At 35.0% G+C, this 18,945-nt stretch overlaps 1 protein-coding gene across 1 annotated transcript in view; it reads right to left on the bottom strand.

The window, feature by feature from the left end:
* The window catches only part of UNC13C (unc-13 homolog C), a 738,074-nt gene that overhangs the window by 447,269 nt on the left and 271,860 nt on the right, over positions 1-18,945 (bottom strand). The window contains exons 7-9 of the mRNA XM_058294229.1: positions 14,334-14,553; positions 4,302-4,529; positions 2,961-3,102 (exon numbers count right to left, since the gene is read on the bottom strand). Coding sequence (XP_058150212.1) covers positions 2,961-3,102; positions 4,302-4,529; positions 14,334-14,553 — 590 coding nt within the window. The remainder of the gene's footprint in view (positions 1-2,960; positions 3,103-4,301; positions 4,530-14,333; positions 14,554-18,945) is intronic.

The raw sequence follows: 18,945 nt of genomic DNA, 5'->3' as shown, positions 1-18,945 counted from the left end.
ATCTGAGCTTGTGTAGGGCCATGGAGCTGCTTCATTTGCCTAGACTTGTGCTTGTGTTTGGTCCTGGGAATTCCTGAGTTTACAGTTTCCAGGAATTCCAATGCCCCTCTATTTCCTTTGAAATAACTTTTACCTTTTCCTGGGTTCTCTGTTATATGCTTTAATGCAGTTAGTCCTTTTCCCCAGACCCTTCAATTTAATTGCTCCTTACACTTCTTTAGCTGTCCGTCTTCAGGACAAATTCTGGGAGAGGTAGCCAAAGACAAATTTACTGGTTCAGTCTTCAAACTTCCACTGTATGAAAACAGCACTGACATGCAGTCACCCCAGTATGTGCACATGGGTTACTTTGCTTCCTCTGGAACAGGGACAGGGACCTACAATGGGACTGTAGTTTGGCTCCACACCTCAATGGGGAAGGGGTGGGGGGGACTAGCACAAAGACTACATGCTTCACCTATCATTTTTCAGGCTACTTTTTCTTGATTAGGCACTTGTCTAGTTACTAAAAACCTTCAATTCTTTTGAGGAAGGTGTATCATAGTGGCAGCCAAATTCTAGGCTCCACCCTCATGAAGCACTGGGTGGTGGCTAGACTCTGCAAACCCCTAGCCATCTGAGAAACCTTGGATGGTAACACCTTTCCTGAACAACAGGGTGGAAGGCCCACCTTCTCCAAATATTGGGACATACCAACCCTTCCCACACACATAGGTTGGTCTGCTCTCTTGGACTAAGAAGGTATCATTGGTGCAGACCTCAGCTTCCATGACCCTGCCTTTGAAGTGATTTTTCCTTCAATCTGTCCTTTCCTTTAGTACAGGCTGGCAGTGGTTCCATTCACAGAAACTCACACACAAAAAAAAAACTTCTTGGTTTTGTCTGTTTTACAGAGGGATACAAACCATTGAATAAAAGAACTTTCCAAAGATCATTTCAGGTTAACTGCATTTCCAACCCTGACTCACACTGAAATGGCTGAATGATCCATGTTTAGTTAAACCCTCACATGGAGCACAACTCTCTGGGGACTTGCTTTCCAAAAGTTCAGAATTTTCCAAATCATCAACTTCTGGTTTCTTTGTGCCCAGGAGTTCAGTTCTCAGCTTATCCCTTTCCTCTCACATTTTGGTATAAGCTGCAAGAAGAAACCAGGCTGCACTTTCCATACTTAGCTAGGAAATCTCAGGTAAATATCTGAGCTCATTGCTTTCAAATCCTGCCTTCCATCTGATGACAGAACTCAATTTTGCCAATTTCTCTGCCACGTTTAAAGGAAGGATCACCTTTCTTTCAGTTTTCAATAGCACATTCATCTATTCTAAGGCCTCTTTAGAAGTACCTTTAGTGTCCATATTTGTACAGTTTCTTCAAAGAAATCTTAGCCTTTTTATCAAGTGCTCACAATATTTCTAGCCATTACCCAATTCCAAAGCCATTTCTACATTTGTGGTATTAATATTGCAATAGCAGTACCCCATTCTCCTTGTACCAAAATCTTTTTAGTTTTCTAGGCTGTGTAAAGCAAATACCATGAAATGGGTCAGCTTGAACAATGGGGTTTTATTAGCTTACAGTTTTGAGGCCAAGAAAATGTCCAAATCAAGACATTATCAAGGCAATGCTTTCTTCCTGATGACTGGCTGCCAACAATCCTTGGTTACTCTGCCACACGGCAAGTCACTCAGTGCTATCTGCTGGTCTCTCCCTTTTCTTCTAGGTTTCATTGCTTTAACTTCTTGCTTCCCTGGCTTTCTTCTCTATTTGCATTCATTCCATTTATAAAGAACTCCAGTAACAGGATTAAGACCCATCCTGAATGGGGTGGGTCACATCTTACCAGAAGTAGGCTCATCAAAAGATCATACTTAAATGGGTCCAAACACACAAGAATGGATTAAATCCAAGAACAAGTTTTCGAGGGGTACACACAGCTTCAAACCACCACACCATCCCTCCCATTTGGTGCCCTTATCCTGTTTTATTCATTTACTGGATCCCAGTAGGAATTTCAATTTGTGATAACTGATTGATTTCTTGTCTTGTGTACCAAGCAAAGAAATATTTGGGTAGTTTTTTCCCATTAGGGAGAAACCATCTAAAACCCTTAACCCAGTATACTGTACCCCCTCTTATTTGGTCCCAACTAATTTTCCAAAACTCTTACTCCTTTCATCAGACCATATAGGCAAGAAATGCTACACTTCTTATACACTGTTTTCCATATTCCCAAACAAACTATGCTTACTTAGCATGTTAAGCAAGGTACATGTTTAAACCATTATCAAAGTTAAAAGGGAAGAAAAAGACAGACTTTAAATCAACATTTAGGGCTTTTCATTTCTCCCAAATGGTAATTGGAAGTCATTTTATGTATCTTTAAGAAGAAAGAGTGGTAGAAAAAAAGAACCTTTGAAAAAAATTGATTTCTTGATATTCCACACACTATATATGAGGTTTAGGAAGGAAGTTCTGATTGAAAATAGGGTTCATAAAAGTTATCATCTACTATTTCATCAGTATGTGCTGGTACAGGTACAGTCTTCCTCCTGGGGTCTAGTAATTCCCAAGGTATTTCTATCATCTTTAATCATAAATCCTCCTATGTCAAGGTATTACTGAATCAAATCAGTAAGTTCCTAGCTATGTTGGGTTATTGGAGCTTTAGGTCATGTTCTGAATCTTTATTTTTCTTCTCCAAAGTTATACCAATAATCTTCATACCTACTTTTTTTAAAAAAGAAATTCTTTTTATTCACTTGCTTCTAAAGATGAAGAATAAATAATAATTTTGAGAATTTAAGTGGACTCATAACATTAGTTTCATTTATTTTGCAATTTTGATATAAGATTATTAAAATGTGATATGAGACTATTATTGCTTCTATACTTTGTGAATTTGCCTTAAATTTATTCTCAAATATTTTAATATTTGTAATAGTTTCATATTATATACTCACAAATAAAACTTCTCATCCCAAACTGGATTCAAGTTTCCAAAGATTGTTTTAGTCCTTCTTTTGTTCTTTCCAACCTGAACTGTAACATAAGGGTCGCTGGAGCCTGTTTTGTCTTTTGCCTGCAAACCTTGTGCTGAAACCACTGAAATAAACCAAAATTGTTTCAGTATAAGGATTTCCTCATACACAAAAAATGATAATAAAAAAGTACTATTTTCTATTATAAAAAATATCTATTTTGTCCCCTAGATTTGCAGATGCATTCTTTTGCTTTCATACTAATGACTATCAGTACTTTAAAAAACGTTTGCTTAATAAAAGAATAAATACAGTGGACATTAAAATGTTCTTTTGCCTAATATTTGCTTTTAGCTGTAATGAAATTTGCTATATGCATACTTATTGCATATACATATTAGCTATATACTTATATACATACTAAGGAAATGAGGATGCACATATAGTAGTCAAAAAATCACCCAACATAATTCGAAGGTCTGTAATCTTTTTATCTTTTAATTTTTATTCTAGTAACACATATATGACCTAACATTTCCCCATTTTAACCACCTTCACATATATGGTTCAATGCTGTTATACTCACAGTGTTGCATTACCCTCACCACCATCCATTTCCAAAACTTTACAATCAACCCAAATGGAAATTCTATATAATTTAAGCACTAAATCCCCATTCCCTACCTCTAACCCAGTGAAGGTCTGTAATTTTAAATGGTTTTATTTATTTATGAGTTTGCTGTCATTATTGATCAACTCAACCCAGAAAAATAAGCATCTTTATGTTACCTTGTAAATATAATATGAGTAAGTCAAGAGGCTTGGTAAATGTTAACATGATACGTAGGCACTTGCTGTTAACGTTACATGCAATTTCAGAAGCTCAAATTACTAGACATCACTAAATTCAAATTGCCTTAACTCTAGGATCAAATGGATGGAGAATAATGAACCAAGAGTAAGTAAAGTGACATTTGTTTTCTTATTTTAAAAATTGACTAAAGAGATTATCAGCTACTCTTGAAATTGATCAGTAACAGGTTGCAACAAAGCCAATCTCCTGTGAACTTCAGGGTATTGATGAATACATTGAAAAACCATACCCTTCTCCCTCTGGAAGAGCTATGATTTGAACAAGACACAGATTGAAAATCACTTCAATTATCTAATAAATATTTTAGAATTTTGAAACACTAACAAGACTTCTGGCAACATGATAAGGCAAAAAATTCTATTTATTTTATTAATGATCAGTGATTTCTAAGACACATAAATATCTTAATGTGGCATTAAATTTTAAAAAAGAATTTTTTTTGTTTTTACCTGTTATGGTTATTTTTGCTGACCACTTAGACGTCCCATCCAGTACACTTTGTTTGGCTGCCTTGGTGTATTGCGCAAAATCTTCTTTAGAAATCTGAAACATTTCCTGAATTACTTCAAATACTTCTGGTCTATTTCTCTCCCTGATCTTCATTCTTTCTTTCATGGCTGTAATAAAGGTCTGAGTCTTGTCTTCAGCACCATGCTTAGAACTCTTTTCCGCTGCTCCTATAATAGAAAAATCAATGATGACGTGAACATATGGGCAGTTACTTTTGATAGTTGAAGGGGAGGAGAAAAAGAAAGAGGAATGTAAGAATGGATGAATGATTACATCTTGAAGAGTAAGGGTAGCTTTTTTGAAAAAAAAAAATCAGGAGAATAAGTCACTAGAATGAGATTGAGAACAACTAGTCCTCTCATGTTTTTGGGCAATTGACCTCCATGATTTCCAGTTTCTTCACCTGTACTATTAGACTAAATCAGTCGGTATGCACACATTTGGTTTGAATTTTCAAAATGAAATTTCAAAACAATCAAAAGAATTGGCACCACCAAATGTGTTATGTATCACATGTATTTATTTACTCAATGGATAACCAAAATTCAGAAATACTTTGGGTATAAATGGCAAATGCAACTTAGAAACTGATATTTCATACACTTTTATTCATCTAAAGTGGCTAGAATTATTTTTGCTGATGGCCTTTATAATCAAACGTTTTAATTTTTCCTATAAAATAAATACTACTGTTAACTTTTAATATGTATTGAATAAAGAATAAGCTATTATTTTGAATGAAAGTGATTCCATTTACAAAATTTTGGAACCATCGGGCTGCATGATCTCTAAAATATCTGATTGTCCACAGACTTGATCTCTCATTCTTTGACATAGCCACAGTTGTAACAGGCTATACTCTCAATTTCCACTCAAAACCCTTTGATTTCTAAGACATTGTTTCCTGTGATTAGTCTCGACTTTCTGGGCATCTGTTTATAACACAAATTCTTCTAACCCTGAAGGATTTCCAAAATAGAATTTAAGGGTCCCTCACCTTGTCCAGCTACTGGCTGAATATACTCACTGCCCCACATGGCCTCCTGGGTTGCCTGATATTATATAACAAGTCAATATGAGTCCAACCCTCATAGTTTTTCAGAAAGTTTGAAGTCAAAGAGAATAAAACCATGTAGCACTGTCTGAAAAAGCTGCTACTGCTGGTAACTGAGGCAGAGTAAAAAGAATTAAAAGACTTGTGTTGATAGAAATTGTTTCACTTTTGATCTATATGACTGTTGACTGTAAGCATTGCCCAACTTCTCTTACGATTTTATCAGAAATAGTATACTTCTGAAACAGGCAAACTTATAGTTCAGGGAATGTGGTGGTGACTAAATGGGATAATTCATCTGCACAATTCCTACCAGAAGGAGATCCTCATTGATAGTCTTTGAATCTAGTTCTGTGACTGTTAAGCCCAATTAAGTATAGAAGCTAAGACAAAGAGGAAAGGTCAACTGTTAACTTTATTTGATAAATTCATATGCAATTTGACAGCCATACTCTAGTTAAAATTTTAATTTATTTGTAAGCATAACATTTCTTTCCTAAGGTGGAAAAAGAAGTCCTAATAACCAGGGTGTGATAAAAAGAAACTAAAAGAAATTCATATTCTAATGCTGGAAAGGGTAGCTTATATTTAAACTCTGAGAACTTAAACTACAATTTTTAAAAAAGGTATACTAAAAATGAATAAATTCCATTTAAAGTAATGTGAAAAGATATTCTAAATGTCTTACTCCTATGTTAAAACATGCCCTAGAACAGCTACACATTTGTAAATTGTGCACCCTGAAGTATTTAAGAATGTTTGTAATTTATCAATAATGGCTAAACTATCCAGTGCATCATTCCTATACAGTAAAATTAGCTTAGGTTTAACTGAATAGTTGCAGCTACACAATAGGCATATTTTACTTCAAGTATTGGAATAGTCACTAACTGGAAAGAACAGTGGTGACTTGAAGAATTTACATGCAAGATTCAAAGCGTCCAAAAAGTTCAGTTTGTAACAACCATTCTAAGAATATTCAAAGGGTAAAAAATATCTTACAAATGTTGACCACCGACTCTAGATTTCTAAATGTGTATTATGATGTGGCTATTGGTACCCCCAAAGGTTCTAGGAAAAGTGTGAAAATTCCTTGGAGCTAAACATATTTTGGATTATTTTTCTAAATTCAGGAAGAGGCAGTTAATCTCCACCCATACAATAAATGCTCATTAAATCAACAACAACCAAATTAAAAACTAGAATATTAAGAGTTTCCTCATAAAAAGGAATAAAAACTTTATCCTTAATGACTGCTTTTGAATCCTTAAAAAAAGTAGGAAAGTAGGACATTTAACTTTGAAATTCTTCCCTTATTGTTTTGATGTTGGAGTCAAGAATCTACCTTAGTATATACAGATAACAGATCTGTAAACTGTGAAATTGCCAATCTGGGGAGAACAGGTTAAGAGGAATTATATTTAAGTCTTTTATTTGTTATTTCTAGAAATGATCTGTAGCTTTCATTATTTCTGTTTTGACATTTTTTATCTGAAGGAAAGAAAATGATTCAACTTAGATTTGTTTTGCTCAGAGATACAGAGACAAATTCATAATTACATTTTGTCACTGATCTACAGTATTTTCCATTGCCCTATTCTTTATCAAATTCACATCTCTTATCTTATTTTTCTTACCAAACTATTTCTTAAAGAGTTTTAATGTGTCATGAATTTCTAGTCCTTTGGGTTTATTATTTTCCTTCAGCCTTATTCTGCTTATCTCAAAGTCATCAGAGATATCTTTAAATTTGCATTTATATGAGTATTTCTTTAAAATGTATGTTAGAAAGTTTAGTAACTTCACTAGAATACAGTAATATGCCAACCAGGGATCATCAATAAATGAGATCAAAAGAGATAATGTATAGTGAAAGCACTTTGTAAGGCATAATACATTATCCAAATGGAACGCTTTGTGGTTATTATTTTTAAAAACATTTAATTGACAGATCAGAGAATGTGATTATGCATAATAAAATCACAAGAGAATTAAACCCTAGACAATAGCAAATTTATCCCACATTTCCCTTATACATCATTTAATGGTATATTAAATTAATCATAATCCTAATTTTTCTTTAATTTTGATTACTGCCTAAAGCATCTGAATTTCTAGCAAACTATTAATTCACAATTTACCACCTTTGCATATTAACTATTTACAATTTTAGTGTTTCTTGCAAATAATTATTGCTACACACATAACGCCTGCAATATTCTCCATTGTTTTCAATCCCTTATCTTTGCTATTTTTCTTAATAGTTGTTCCAAACATTTCTACCCTTCCAGCTATATACCTCACGCCATTATGCTCTTTCTCAGCATATGATTTTATCTCTAACTTAATGGAAAATAGAGGCCTTCTGAACTCACTGACCACATTTTTTCCTTTCCTTCCCTGGGGAGAAAAATAACTGATTTGTAGGGTTAGCAAATTTTTGTAATGTAGATTCTCCTACCGCGGCTGATTTCGAGCAACTGCCTTGCAAAGTTCTTGAATATTTAACAATTACTACCAATGACACAGCTACCTTCATATGTGGCTGTCTTTCATGCTAGCCTGTAAGACCAACCTGTATAAAATGAGTATTCCAAGTATTCCTCAGTGCTTGGAAAAAGCATTCACCAAATAAATAAAGATAAGAGAACCCTAAAATAAATTACTACAATATTGAATATTTCATTTGGCTCTCAACTTAATTTAATGTTATGAACTTCTTATGCTCTCTGACCCTAACGCTATGATATTGGAAGAAACAAGTAAAAATTCAATGTAAAAGATAAACATGCTGTGTAACACATCTTATGAAGAGACAAGTATATCTGGCTGTTGGTTTCAGAACTGGAATTCATAGAGAACTATGTGCCCATCACTAGAAAGCAGAATTGGGTTGGCCTATATACCATATGCATTTAATAGCCAGCATAAAATAAAAGCAAAAGTCCAAATGTAGATGGAAGGAATATGTGTATGTATATTATATGTGTACATACATACATATATTATATAATAACTTTTAAATAAGGCAAAAGAGCATAGTCACTAATGATGCTTTGGCTATAGAAGGAGACAGTATTAGATATGAGTCCTGGTATGCCACTTACTAATTGTGTGAAATTGGGCTAGCATTTTTATCTAGAAGCCTTTATTTATCTAAGTTCCTTCATCCCTACTTATGTCTCATCTAAAAAAATGCAGGGGTTTGATAATGGTAGTACTTCCCTCAGGGTCCTTGTGAAGATTAAATGAGCTACTGCATGTAGCTTTAATAATAATAACTGAGAAAATGAAGGGATTTCAGAATGTCAGAAAAGTAAAGACATAGGCATTTATTAAATAATTCAACAGTAACAAGAAACTTCATAATTACTTGGCTGTGAGTCATCTCCTTGAAAACTCCCCTGTGGAAAGCATCATGCCGAGTGTCTGCTGCATGCTCTATAACTATTTCATGGATGGGAACCAATGAATTCTTTAAGATAAAAGAAAATTGATTATAAAGAAACTAGAGAAAACCATGTGTTTTGTGGATAGTCATAAACCCTTAAGCTGCACCCGAGGCTAGCGAACTGAGAGGAGGTAGGGAGCTAACATCCTTGGAAAGCATGTGGAGGGGGTCTTAGGGTTTAAATATTCCTTTCCCTCTCAAGGAGTCTCTAGTATTAGAAACATGTCTTGAAGGTTTTTCTTTTCTTTCCCAGTAAAATCATGTAGGTGGGCCTGCTTTTGGTGCCTTTCTGTTTTCCTTTCCCGTGAAATCATGTAAGTGGGTGTGGAGTTGGCATTTTCTGCCCTTTCCCCTTAATTGCTTTACATCCAAGATAATCTCAACCCTCTTTTTTTTCAAACATGCCTTCAGTCTTTTCAAGGTGCAGACCCACATAACTCCCCCAGAACGCAAGTCAGCCACCTCCTTTTGCTTATGAAATCAAAGCCACACACCCCACATGATTTTTTGCAAATAACAAAGGACTGATGTTTAACAGAAGGGTAACTGGAGGAGAACAGATCTAACAGGGCATCAGCTCTCATTCCCAGAGATGGCTCCATCACTGGCAGTGGGAAAATGTCAGCAACTGGCTACCTTTCAAGGAACTGCTGCCTTCTATAAAGTGCCTTTACTGTCAATGAACCTGGCACTAAAAATAAACAGAATTAAACCTTTTCTTCATCTCTATCTATATCATTCCTGCCATATTCAGTTATCCCATTATTGGTAAATACAAACATTTAGAACAAGTCTAAAACCATTTACATAGTTTTAAAAAATAAGGAATTGATTCTCATTATTGTATGTCAAAGACAATAAGTCTTATGAGGGTATGATTTTCTAGAGATTTCCCAGTCATTATTGAGTAAAAAATTACCTATATGGATTAGGATAACTAATTAATTTGTAATAAATTTACAGTAAAGTGCTAAAATTTCAAAATACTTTAACCTCCATGAAGGAAAAGAAGAGCAAAGTGAGAAAGTGATGGAAGAATATTTTTGTACTTAACATGTTTATTTACAATGTTAGTTTTTTTTATATCCTCTTCAAAAAACAAAATAAAATCAAACCAAAACAAAAATATCTACCTGTAAACACAAGAAAGATAAGACCGCCTTTGGCAGCTGGGAACTGGCTGACACTTAGAGTTCATTCCCAGTGTTGTCAGACGCTGGTCTGGTGCTCATAGTTGAGTTATGTCACTATCCTATTGGACATAAGCAATCTTACAGAACTCCAATCTCAGATAAGGTCACTCTATGACTATTTTGAAATGAGGCAAAACAAGGTCACACCATAATTTTGTCTGTTAAGCCTAGACAGAAACAAAGTCACGATGCAAACCACAAAATACCAAACATCTCTGCTTCTGACTATATGAGTGACTGCTATTTCTTTACCAATTACAGCTGTAACCTCATTCTAGTCTGCCCTCTTTCTAGATAAAATTTATTGAGACTCTCAATCATAGAATTGTCCTCACTTGCAGACAACACCTGAGCCAGAGCAAACCTCTGCTTTCTAACAACCTCATACTGAGACAACTTATAGTTAACCCCCGCGTCCATTCTTCCTTGCAACAATAAATAATAAACTTGACTTTCTAAACAAAAAGTATGTTCCTGGTGAACTTTGGCTGGAAAGCATTGACAAATATTAATTCTTTTCACATATGAGGAAAATGATGCCCAGAAAGGTTTTTTTAAAATTTCCTATGGTGACAGGATTGGAAACTAGACTTTTTTCCAAGTAGCTCAGGAAACCATAACAACAACAAAAAAAAAAAAAACAGAAAAAAACACATTATTTATGTTACATAGAATGATTAAGTGCCTCTATGTCATCATTTAAGGAAAAAGCACCCTCTTTATCCCCCTTCAGGAACTGACCGCAACATCTGAAAATGTTCCATTTTTATTTCATTCCATTGTCTTAGGTAATTTATTAACTGTTGATTCTGTTTTTGCCAAAATTAGCTTATTAGCTAATTTCCCTCTCAGTGTTATTGAAAATTCAATGCAATAAGTGTTACTTGATAGGCTATGGTGGTATTGAGGGTTTACAGCTGGCTGGAGGGTTGGCCATAGAAGGTAGGACTTTAGGAATCATCGTGAAGGAGAGCTCTGGGAAGACAAGGTCTGAGTAGAATAGAATGTCTAAAAGACAGAAGCACCACATGAGAAAGTGGGAAGGCACAAAAAGTAAAATTAATCTACTTCTCTATTTTTCTCTAGAGTTTACACATTTTTTATAAGTTAGCAAAGAACATTAAACTGGGAGTCAGAGACCTGGATTCTAGCCTTGTCTATGCTATCTGTTTGATTCTTTTTGAGAAGATACTAAACCTCCTAAATGCAATAAAATCAAATGACTAGATTCTCAAAGACTCCTCTAATAGTCTATGCTTTCATAGAAAGCCAATCTTCAAACCATTAAAGGCTATTTCTAATTATAGTTCTCATGTGCTCACTTATTGCTAAACCGAACATTTATTAAACAGCTTTTCTACTTAAATTTGTGCTAAACCTTGGAAAAATAAAGAATATGGTTACCAGCCTACAGTAGCAGATATAGAGTCCCACTTCTAAGCTATTTTTGTATTCATTACATAAACATATTTATATAATTGCTAATGAAAAGGTAGAATGTTAAAAGTTTCCATGATGTATGGTCACATCTGTTCATCTAAGTTAGTTTTAGAAAATACAATTGAGTCCAGGTACAGAGCTGATTACTTTCTTTCTAGCTCTGAAAACCCTAAATAGAGCTCCCACCCATGGCTCAATAAATACAAATAAGTAACTGTCTTAAAATATCACGTTTGCAAATGTGGTAACAGAATTACAAAGAATAGGGAATCAATATCTAATTTAGAGATAGGAGTCCACTAGCCAGGTTTTATTACTGTTTTGAATTTGCAAAGTCTTATATTACATTAGGACATATAAGTTTACCAGCATATCAGTGGGAAAGAACACATCTCACAAGATTCTGCTTTCCTGAACTTTTGGTAAAATACTTTTTTATTTTATGCAGGAACTTGAAATTCCCAGTTAGGAATTAAGATTAGGCAGAATGTTTATTCAATGAGGCTTTGGGATTTAATTTTTGGAGATGTATATGGTAGTATAGGACAGCTGGGCGAGGTACCAAGGTTATTTGTTTTGTTTTTTATTTCAATTTATATAGTGCATTTTTTCTACTTTGAAAAGAAATCATATGTCTCATTCTGCACACAACCCTCACTCCAGCCAACAGCACTCTGTTTTTGCTTTATCTTGGTATAAAACTGCCATTGTACCGTCTATGGAATGTCCCTTATTAGTTATATTAAGACAATTAAGGGACACGATTGCTCCTGTTTTAGCTATAAATCAATTCGTCCTCCATAAAATCCCTTAAAAAAAAGGAGAATGTCTTTGTAAGTGATAGGACACAAATGAGTTAATTAAAGAAAAAGCAGGTGGACTCTGCCTACTGTCACTGGCTTGGAACTGAGATAGGAAGAATAAATCAGTTCTTTTCCCTGGAAATATTTTAGTTCCTAGGGCTGCTGTAACAAATTGGGTGGCTTAAAACGAGAGACATTCTGTCTCATAGTTCTGTAAGTTGGAAGTCCAAAATCAGGGTAGTTGTAAACTGGTCTGTTTCTCTGGAGTAGTGATATCCTTAGATTGTACTGAGTTCAGAGGTTTCATTTCTACTTCACTTCTTGTCTACTTGAATTATGACTAGGGTTTTAATTGGGCCATGTCAGTAGGATGTTGAGTCCCCGCCCCCTTTGTGGGTGGGGACTCACAGAGAAAATGACATGGCAGAAGAGAAAGTTAGAGTTTGGGTCCTGGAGCCTGGGAAGTAAATACACAGAGAAGCAGATAAGTGAAGGAAGAAAGAAGGCTCCATTAGACACAAAAGAGGCCCCAGGAAGAGAGACAAGCCATTCACCTGATAGTTCACAGCTGGCCTTGTGGAGAGATCAAAACAGCTGAGATGGAGAGAAATGAACCTGGGAGAGAGATGAGACTTATCCCAGCCTACAGCTGGTATTGGAAGAAACTGGGACCTTGGAGCCTTAAGAGAAAGAGGAAGTCTGAACCCTGGCAGATGTCAGCAGCCATCTTGCTCCAACATGTGGCAATAGACTTTGGTGAGGGAAGTAACTTATACTTTATGGCCTGGTAACTGTAAGCTTCTATCCCAAATAAATACCCTTTATAAAAGCCAACAGATTTCTGGTACTTTGCATCAGTACACCTTTGCCTGATTAATACAACTTCTTTTGCTAAAAGATTCATTCATTATCATTAACACAGTCACAATCTGATCTGATTGTGTAGGAATAATAATAATCAGGTAGAAAAAAGTCTAGAATGCATGTGACCATGACTACAATAGGCCATCTGTGACAACAATTTTAATTTAATCTTTATTTTGACATTTTTCTTGGTCTCCCCTCAATTTCAGCCAATCTATACACCTTAGATTGAGCATATCATATAAACAGTAAAAGGAGAAGACAATATTTAGATCTGAAAAACATTATTTGCAAATGAATATTTGTGTTTAAATATTCTTTGGCATTGGTGTTTTAGTGCCTTAAGGTCAGTAGAAATGACCGAATAAATACAGTAGTGGAGGTCAATAATACATACTTTAGAGTGTGATGTTTTGGCACTTTTGAACCTAATCTAAGGTATCAGTGAAAAGGGTTTCTTCAGAAATGGAAAATTTAAGGCAACTTGTCATAAATGTCAAAGTGGCATATGCCCACCCATTCAGGAGTGTGAAAGAGTTGGAAGTTAGGGAGAACATTGACATTCATCTTATTTGGGCCAGACTCCTAACAGAGACTATTTCATTTAGTCCTCCCAATAGCATATGAAGTAATTTTATTATCCCTGTTCATCCACTGAAGGAAAACAAAGTCCTAAGAAGTTAAGCAATTTGCTCAATGTCATATATCTGGTAAGTAAATTTGACTTTGATATTTAAACCCAAGACTTAGAAGAATGTCAGGCAGGCATCAAGTAGGCATGGAAAAATATTCCAGGCACTGCAATTACAGGGGTGTGCCTTGACTTCTAGTTGGGGAACAAGACTACACATTCCCACTTACCACATAGGGCTACATGAAATGAAAGTGAGAAAATTCATTAAGAATCTCTTTGAAGGTAAGAGTATAAAACTTTAAAGAGGGCAATTGCTCTCCTGGTGCTTACTCTGATGATAGTTATGGTTCAGCCCTGTAGGATGCAAAATTATGTCAACTATACGAACTGATGGACAGTATCCATATCTTTGTGTGTATGGTAGGAGGTGGGTAGGAGGGATTTGTTGAAAACCAGTGATACCTGAAGAGATTTAACCTGAGTATATATGGAATAAGGATTATCCAATTCTTCAGCCTAACCAAGTACTCACTCTGCAAACAGTCAGCATTTAGAAGATCCTGACACTTTTCATGGCACTTCACTCCACACTCCAAACACTTCATGCCTTGCCGGGCAATGCCCCACAGGAGCCCTTCACACTCGTAACAGTAGGTGGGCGTGGTAGCTGTCCAGACCTCAAAATTGTGCGGTGTGGTAGAGGACATGGGGTAGATCAGTGCCTGCAAGGTCTTCTTGAAGACATGCATTTTCTGCGAAGATGAGAAAAGTTACCAATGCAAGCCAAGTCAATGGTTTTGGAGAATTGCAACATAAAACAAACCATGTTATTACTTTGCCTCAAAAAAGCTATTTTCAGAGAACCCCTTGATTCTTGATTTAAGTAACAACAGCAAACATAGCAACTCTGCTCATTTATTCTTCTCTTGGTGTTGCAGGGCATAATTCATTTATTTAAAAACAAATAAATCTTTAATTTTCCAGATTTGACTGGGTTTCACTATTGTGCATGCTTCTTTCATAATAGCATCTACTTATAATTTCCTGTTAATGTTCATTTCCCCTGCTATTCACTAAACTTCATAAAGGCATGGACATCTTACTCACTACTGGAAACAGTAGTTCTACAAAAAAAAAAAAAAGAAATTATACTATTATCCTTGGTCTATGTTGATTATTGGTAAAACTGCGAAGTAGATAGAAAATATTCTCAACATTGACCCTAAATTTTCAAAAAACCCCACTTCTCCGTGGTATTTCACCCAGGTCTATCTTCCCTTTCCTGACACTGCACTCCTCCTTCACCCCCAAATTATGCTTCTTCTGTAATTCATTCTGCAGGGAACTGCTTTCAGCATCTATCACTTAGGAAGGATCTCATTAACTACTTCTTATGAAAGCATTGGTAGTAGATAAAGGCAATATATGATATTCACCATGGTGATTTATATTTTAAAGGGAGGTAATTTTTAAAAGTACATAAAAGGATGTTCCTAAACCAAGATGTAATAGTAAAATCCATTGAATGAGTAGTCAGGGGACCTGGGATTCCCAGCATGGACAAGATCACATGGTATATAAAATGAGCTTCTTTTAGCTAGGCCCTGGCTTCCATCTTTCTTTCCTTAATGCCTAAACAGTGCCTATCACTGACCCTAGTGCACAGTAGGAGTGTAGTATACTTTTGTGAAATGAATGAATGCTTTGTCACTTATGAGTCTTATAATCTAGGAAGAGGTTTAAATTAAAGCCTTCTTTCCTCCTCTGTCTTGACTATCTCATGGAATTATTTTGAAGATCAGATTATATAATGGCAACCAATGTATTATGTAAACTGAAAAACACTAAATAAATAATAGGCCATGGTACTGATGGTGAATTTTCAAGAACCAACTATAGGCCAACAGAAAGAAAGACTTATATCGGATGATTTCTTCTCCATGTTTCTCATAGCCCACTACTGAAGATGACTTCCTGAGACAAAGATGAGCACTCTCTGGTTTCATTCACAGATATTTTCATACAACTGCTTGATGCATAATTAATGAATATTTACTTGAATCCTGTAGGAGCCTAGCTGATAAGTAATGCTAAAATGGAAGCATTATATTTTACATGAATCATCCTTAAATCTCATTTCAGGATAACTTCCCACAGTGTTGCAATCATCAACTTAACATTATTTTTTCAATTCCACAATATGGTAGCAATATATTTCCCTTTATTAGTACATTCCTCTCATCATGTGTTTACCCAGAATATGTTCAGTAATCATAATGGGAGATGAACAATTTTTTTTTTCTAACTTGAACAGTCAGATCCAACTTTGCTAACACATGAGGATCTGGTTGATTCTAATCTATTTATACTTCAAATGAGTCTACAGAACAGCAGTGTGGCCAACTATGGGAATTACTCAAGGGGGAAACCCCTGCATTGAGGGTTATAAGGACAAAGTTACTGGATCCATCACTTTTCAGCAACAGTATTCTGACCCACAAATATCTCTTGGCTTCATTTCACAATGATGTCTTGTCTTTCAAAGACACAGAATTCTTTGAGAAGTAGAAGCAGGTATTAATCATTTTTGCCTCCCATTTTCTGCTTGGCATAGGGAATATCTCAATGTCATTAAAGTGAATTGAAAGACTTTTGACATAATGGGTTTTCCATCAGCCTTCCACAAAATATCCTGATGCAGTTGGGCTGTGGAGCTCTGTGTACTTGTGCAGGTGCACATGTGTACGTGTGTTTAATACAGCATTTGTAGTTTAGCTGAAAAAATAAGGAATGAGTTGTGGTACATCTGCAATTGCATCAGGCAATTTGTTGTTTCTTTTAGTAGGGGAAATAGAAATTCTTCTAATTCAATGGAATGTTAAGAGGAAATAGGACAGAGTTGACTTACTGAACACAAGAAAATTAAGAAATAAACCTGAACTTAGAAAGCAGAATTGGACAAGGGATTGTCTTTGAACATGGACTTATTCACATCTTTCAAAATTAAATGAATGATTAATAGTTTTATTAATATAAGCTTCTATGTCCATTTTCTTTTTATTAAATTCTGGTGATTTATAACCAGTCCTGTAAGTCCTTAGGATACAGCAGAAGCAATAAATATAAGTAACAGTTGATAAAAAAAATAAATATGCCAGAGGAAAACAAATACAAGAGAATTTTAAACAGACAGCTGAGAAGTTTTCACTGAAATATTTTGTTTGGTTTTGTTTTGTAAAAGCATCACATGATCCATTTCATGCAGTGAGAGTGAAGTTAATTTAAAAAAATAAGAAACATGGAAAACTTACTAAAAAGCACACTGAAAATCAATTGGATAGGCATGAAAGCAAATCTAAACATTAAAAAGCTACTGAAGCTGGAGAAAAATATTAGATAATTCTCTAAACAGTATGTTTCAGTTTCAGAGAAATGATAATATGATGAAAATTTTTCATTCTTGAATTTTTGTATTTGGGCATGTGTTTATCATAGCTAAGTAGTACTCTAAAATAAATGGCATGTGAGAACATTCCTTATTCCACCAAAATAAAAGACAGTCATATTTAGAAACTCACCAAATGAATAGCTGGGGAGAGTAAAAATATATTTCATAGGAAGGGATTCTTGTGTCTCAAGATAATATTGCATCTTGTTGAAAGAAGCAAAATTAATCTAGATTAAACAAATTTTATAGAAGGACTAAAAAGTGTGGGGGTTATGGATTAATACAAAAAGGGCAAAGAACACTAAATAAAAGCAGAACTAAGAAGAGAAAACCTGAAAATTTACCATGAGCAATGGCAAATAGAAATCTGTAGCTCAATACCCTGAGTTGGATAGAAGTAAAGAGATTAGGCTTTTTAAAAAAAGTTGCACTGAAAAGGAAGGGGATGTGGCTCAAGCGATTAATCTCCTGCCTACCATATGAGAGGTACCTGGTTCAGTTCCTGGTTCCTCCTAAAGAAGATGACAAGCTGACATAACAAGAGACACAAGAAGAAAAACATAATGAGAGACAAAACAAAGCAGGGAACAGAGGTTCCCAGTGTCTCCTAAAGAGGACAAGCAAGACAGCAAGCTGATGCAATGGGTAGATGAGGCCAGCTGATGCAACAAGAGACACAAGAAGAAAAACACAATGAGAGATGCAACAAAGCAGGGAATGGAGGTGGCTTAAGTAATTAGGTGCCTCCCTCCCATATCAAAGGTCCCAGGGGTAGTTCCGGTGTACCTGCTAAAAGAAACAAGGAAGATAAACAGACATAGTAAATGCAAAACAATGAGGGGGTGGGAAGAAATGAATAAATTACATAAATCTTTAAAATATAAAGTAGCACTGAGAGGCGGCAGAGAAATAAATTGCTACAGATAGTAGGGCCCTATCTTAAAAAAAACTGATAGATGTGACTGGAAATGTTATCAAGAGAAGGTTTCTAACATAGGTAAACAAGTCAACTTGGAACCAGAACATATGGAGAGAGTGGCCCCAAGAACAAGCAGTACTAAAATTACAGGGATTAGAACTCAAGGATAGAATGAGTTTGTCGTACAGTGACTAGATGCTAACCAATTTCAAATGTTTCTAAACTTTTCAAATCTTTTACAATAAGTATATATTTGTTTCTAAATTGTATGTATTTTCTGATTATAAAAATTGCATGTGCTTTGAAAAAATAATTTATAATATACAGAAATGCACTAAAATAAAAAATAAAATTTATTCATTTTAATTTTTCAAAGTTAGGCATAATCTGATGCAGGTTCTTCTAGCCTCTTTTTCTATTTATAAATAGGATGTAAGATTTTTGCAATTAGGAAAAAAACAATAAATATTATTTTTACATTGCTTAAATAATTTCAAAGGCAATCTCCTCTGTGGGTAGATGCTTTTAAACTGTAGAAATGAGAATAAGAAATACTTTCACTCTAATAAAACTTTGTAGCCAAGTATGACCTATAGACTGCATAGGAAGAGGGTGCTCACCTACTGGACGCATGTTTTGCTAAAACTTCCTCCTCCAAGAAACTGGAAATTACAGTGAGTTCACATTCAAATATCACTTTTTGAATAGTTAGGACACTGAAAGAAAATGAATTACCTTTTCATGAGGGAACTAAAATGAGCCCCAAAAATAAAGCAA

Source organism: Dasypus novemcinctus, chromosome 3 (genome assembly GCF_030445035.2).
Source record: "Dasypus novemcinctus isolate mDasNov1 chromosome 3, mDasNov1.1.hap2, whole genome shotgun sequence".
Lineage (NCBI taxonomy): Eukaryota > Metazoa > Chordata > Mammalia > Cingulata > Dasypodidae > Dasypus > Dasypus novemcinctus.
Note: the sequence above shows the minus strand (reverse complement) of the source record. Positions and strands in the feature narration are given on the sequence as shown.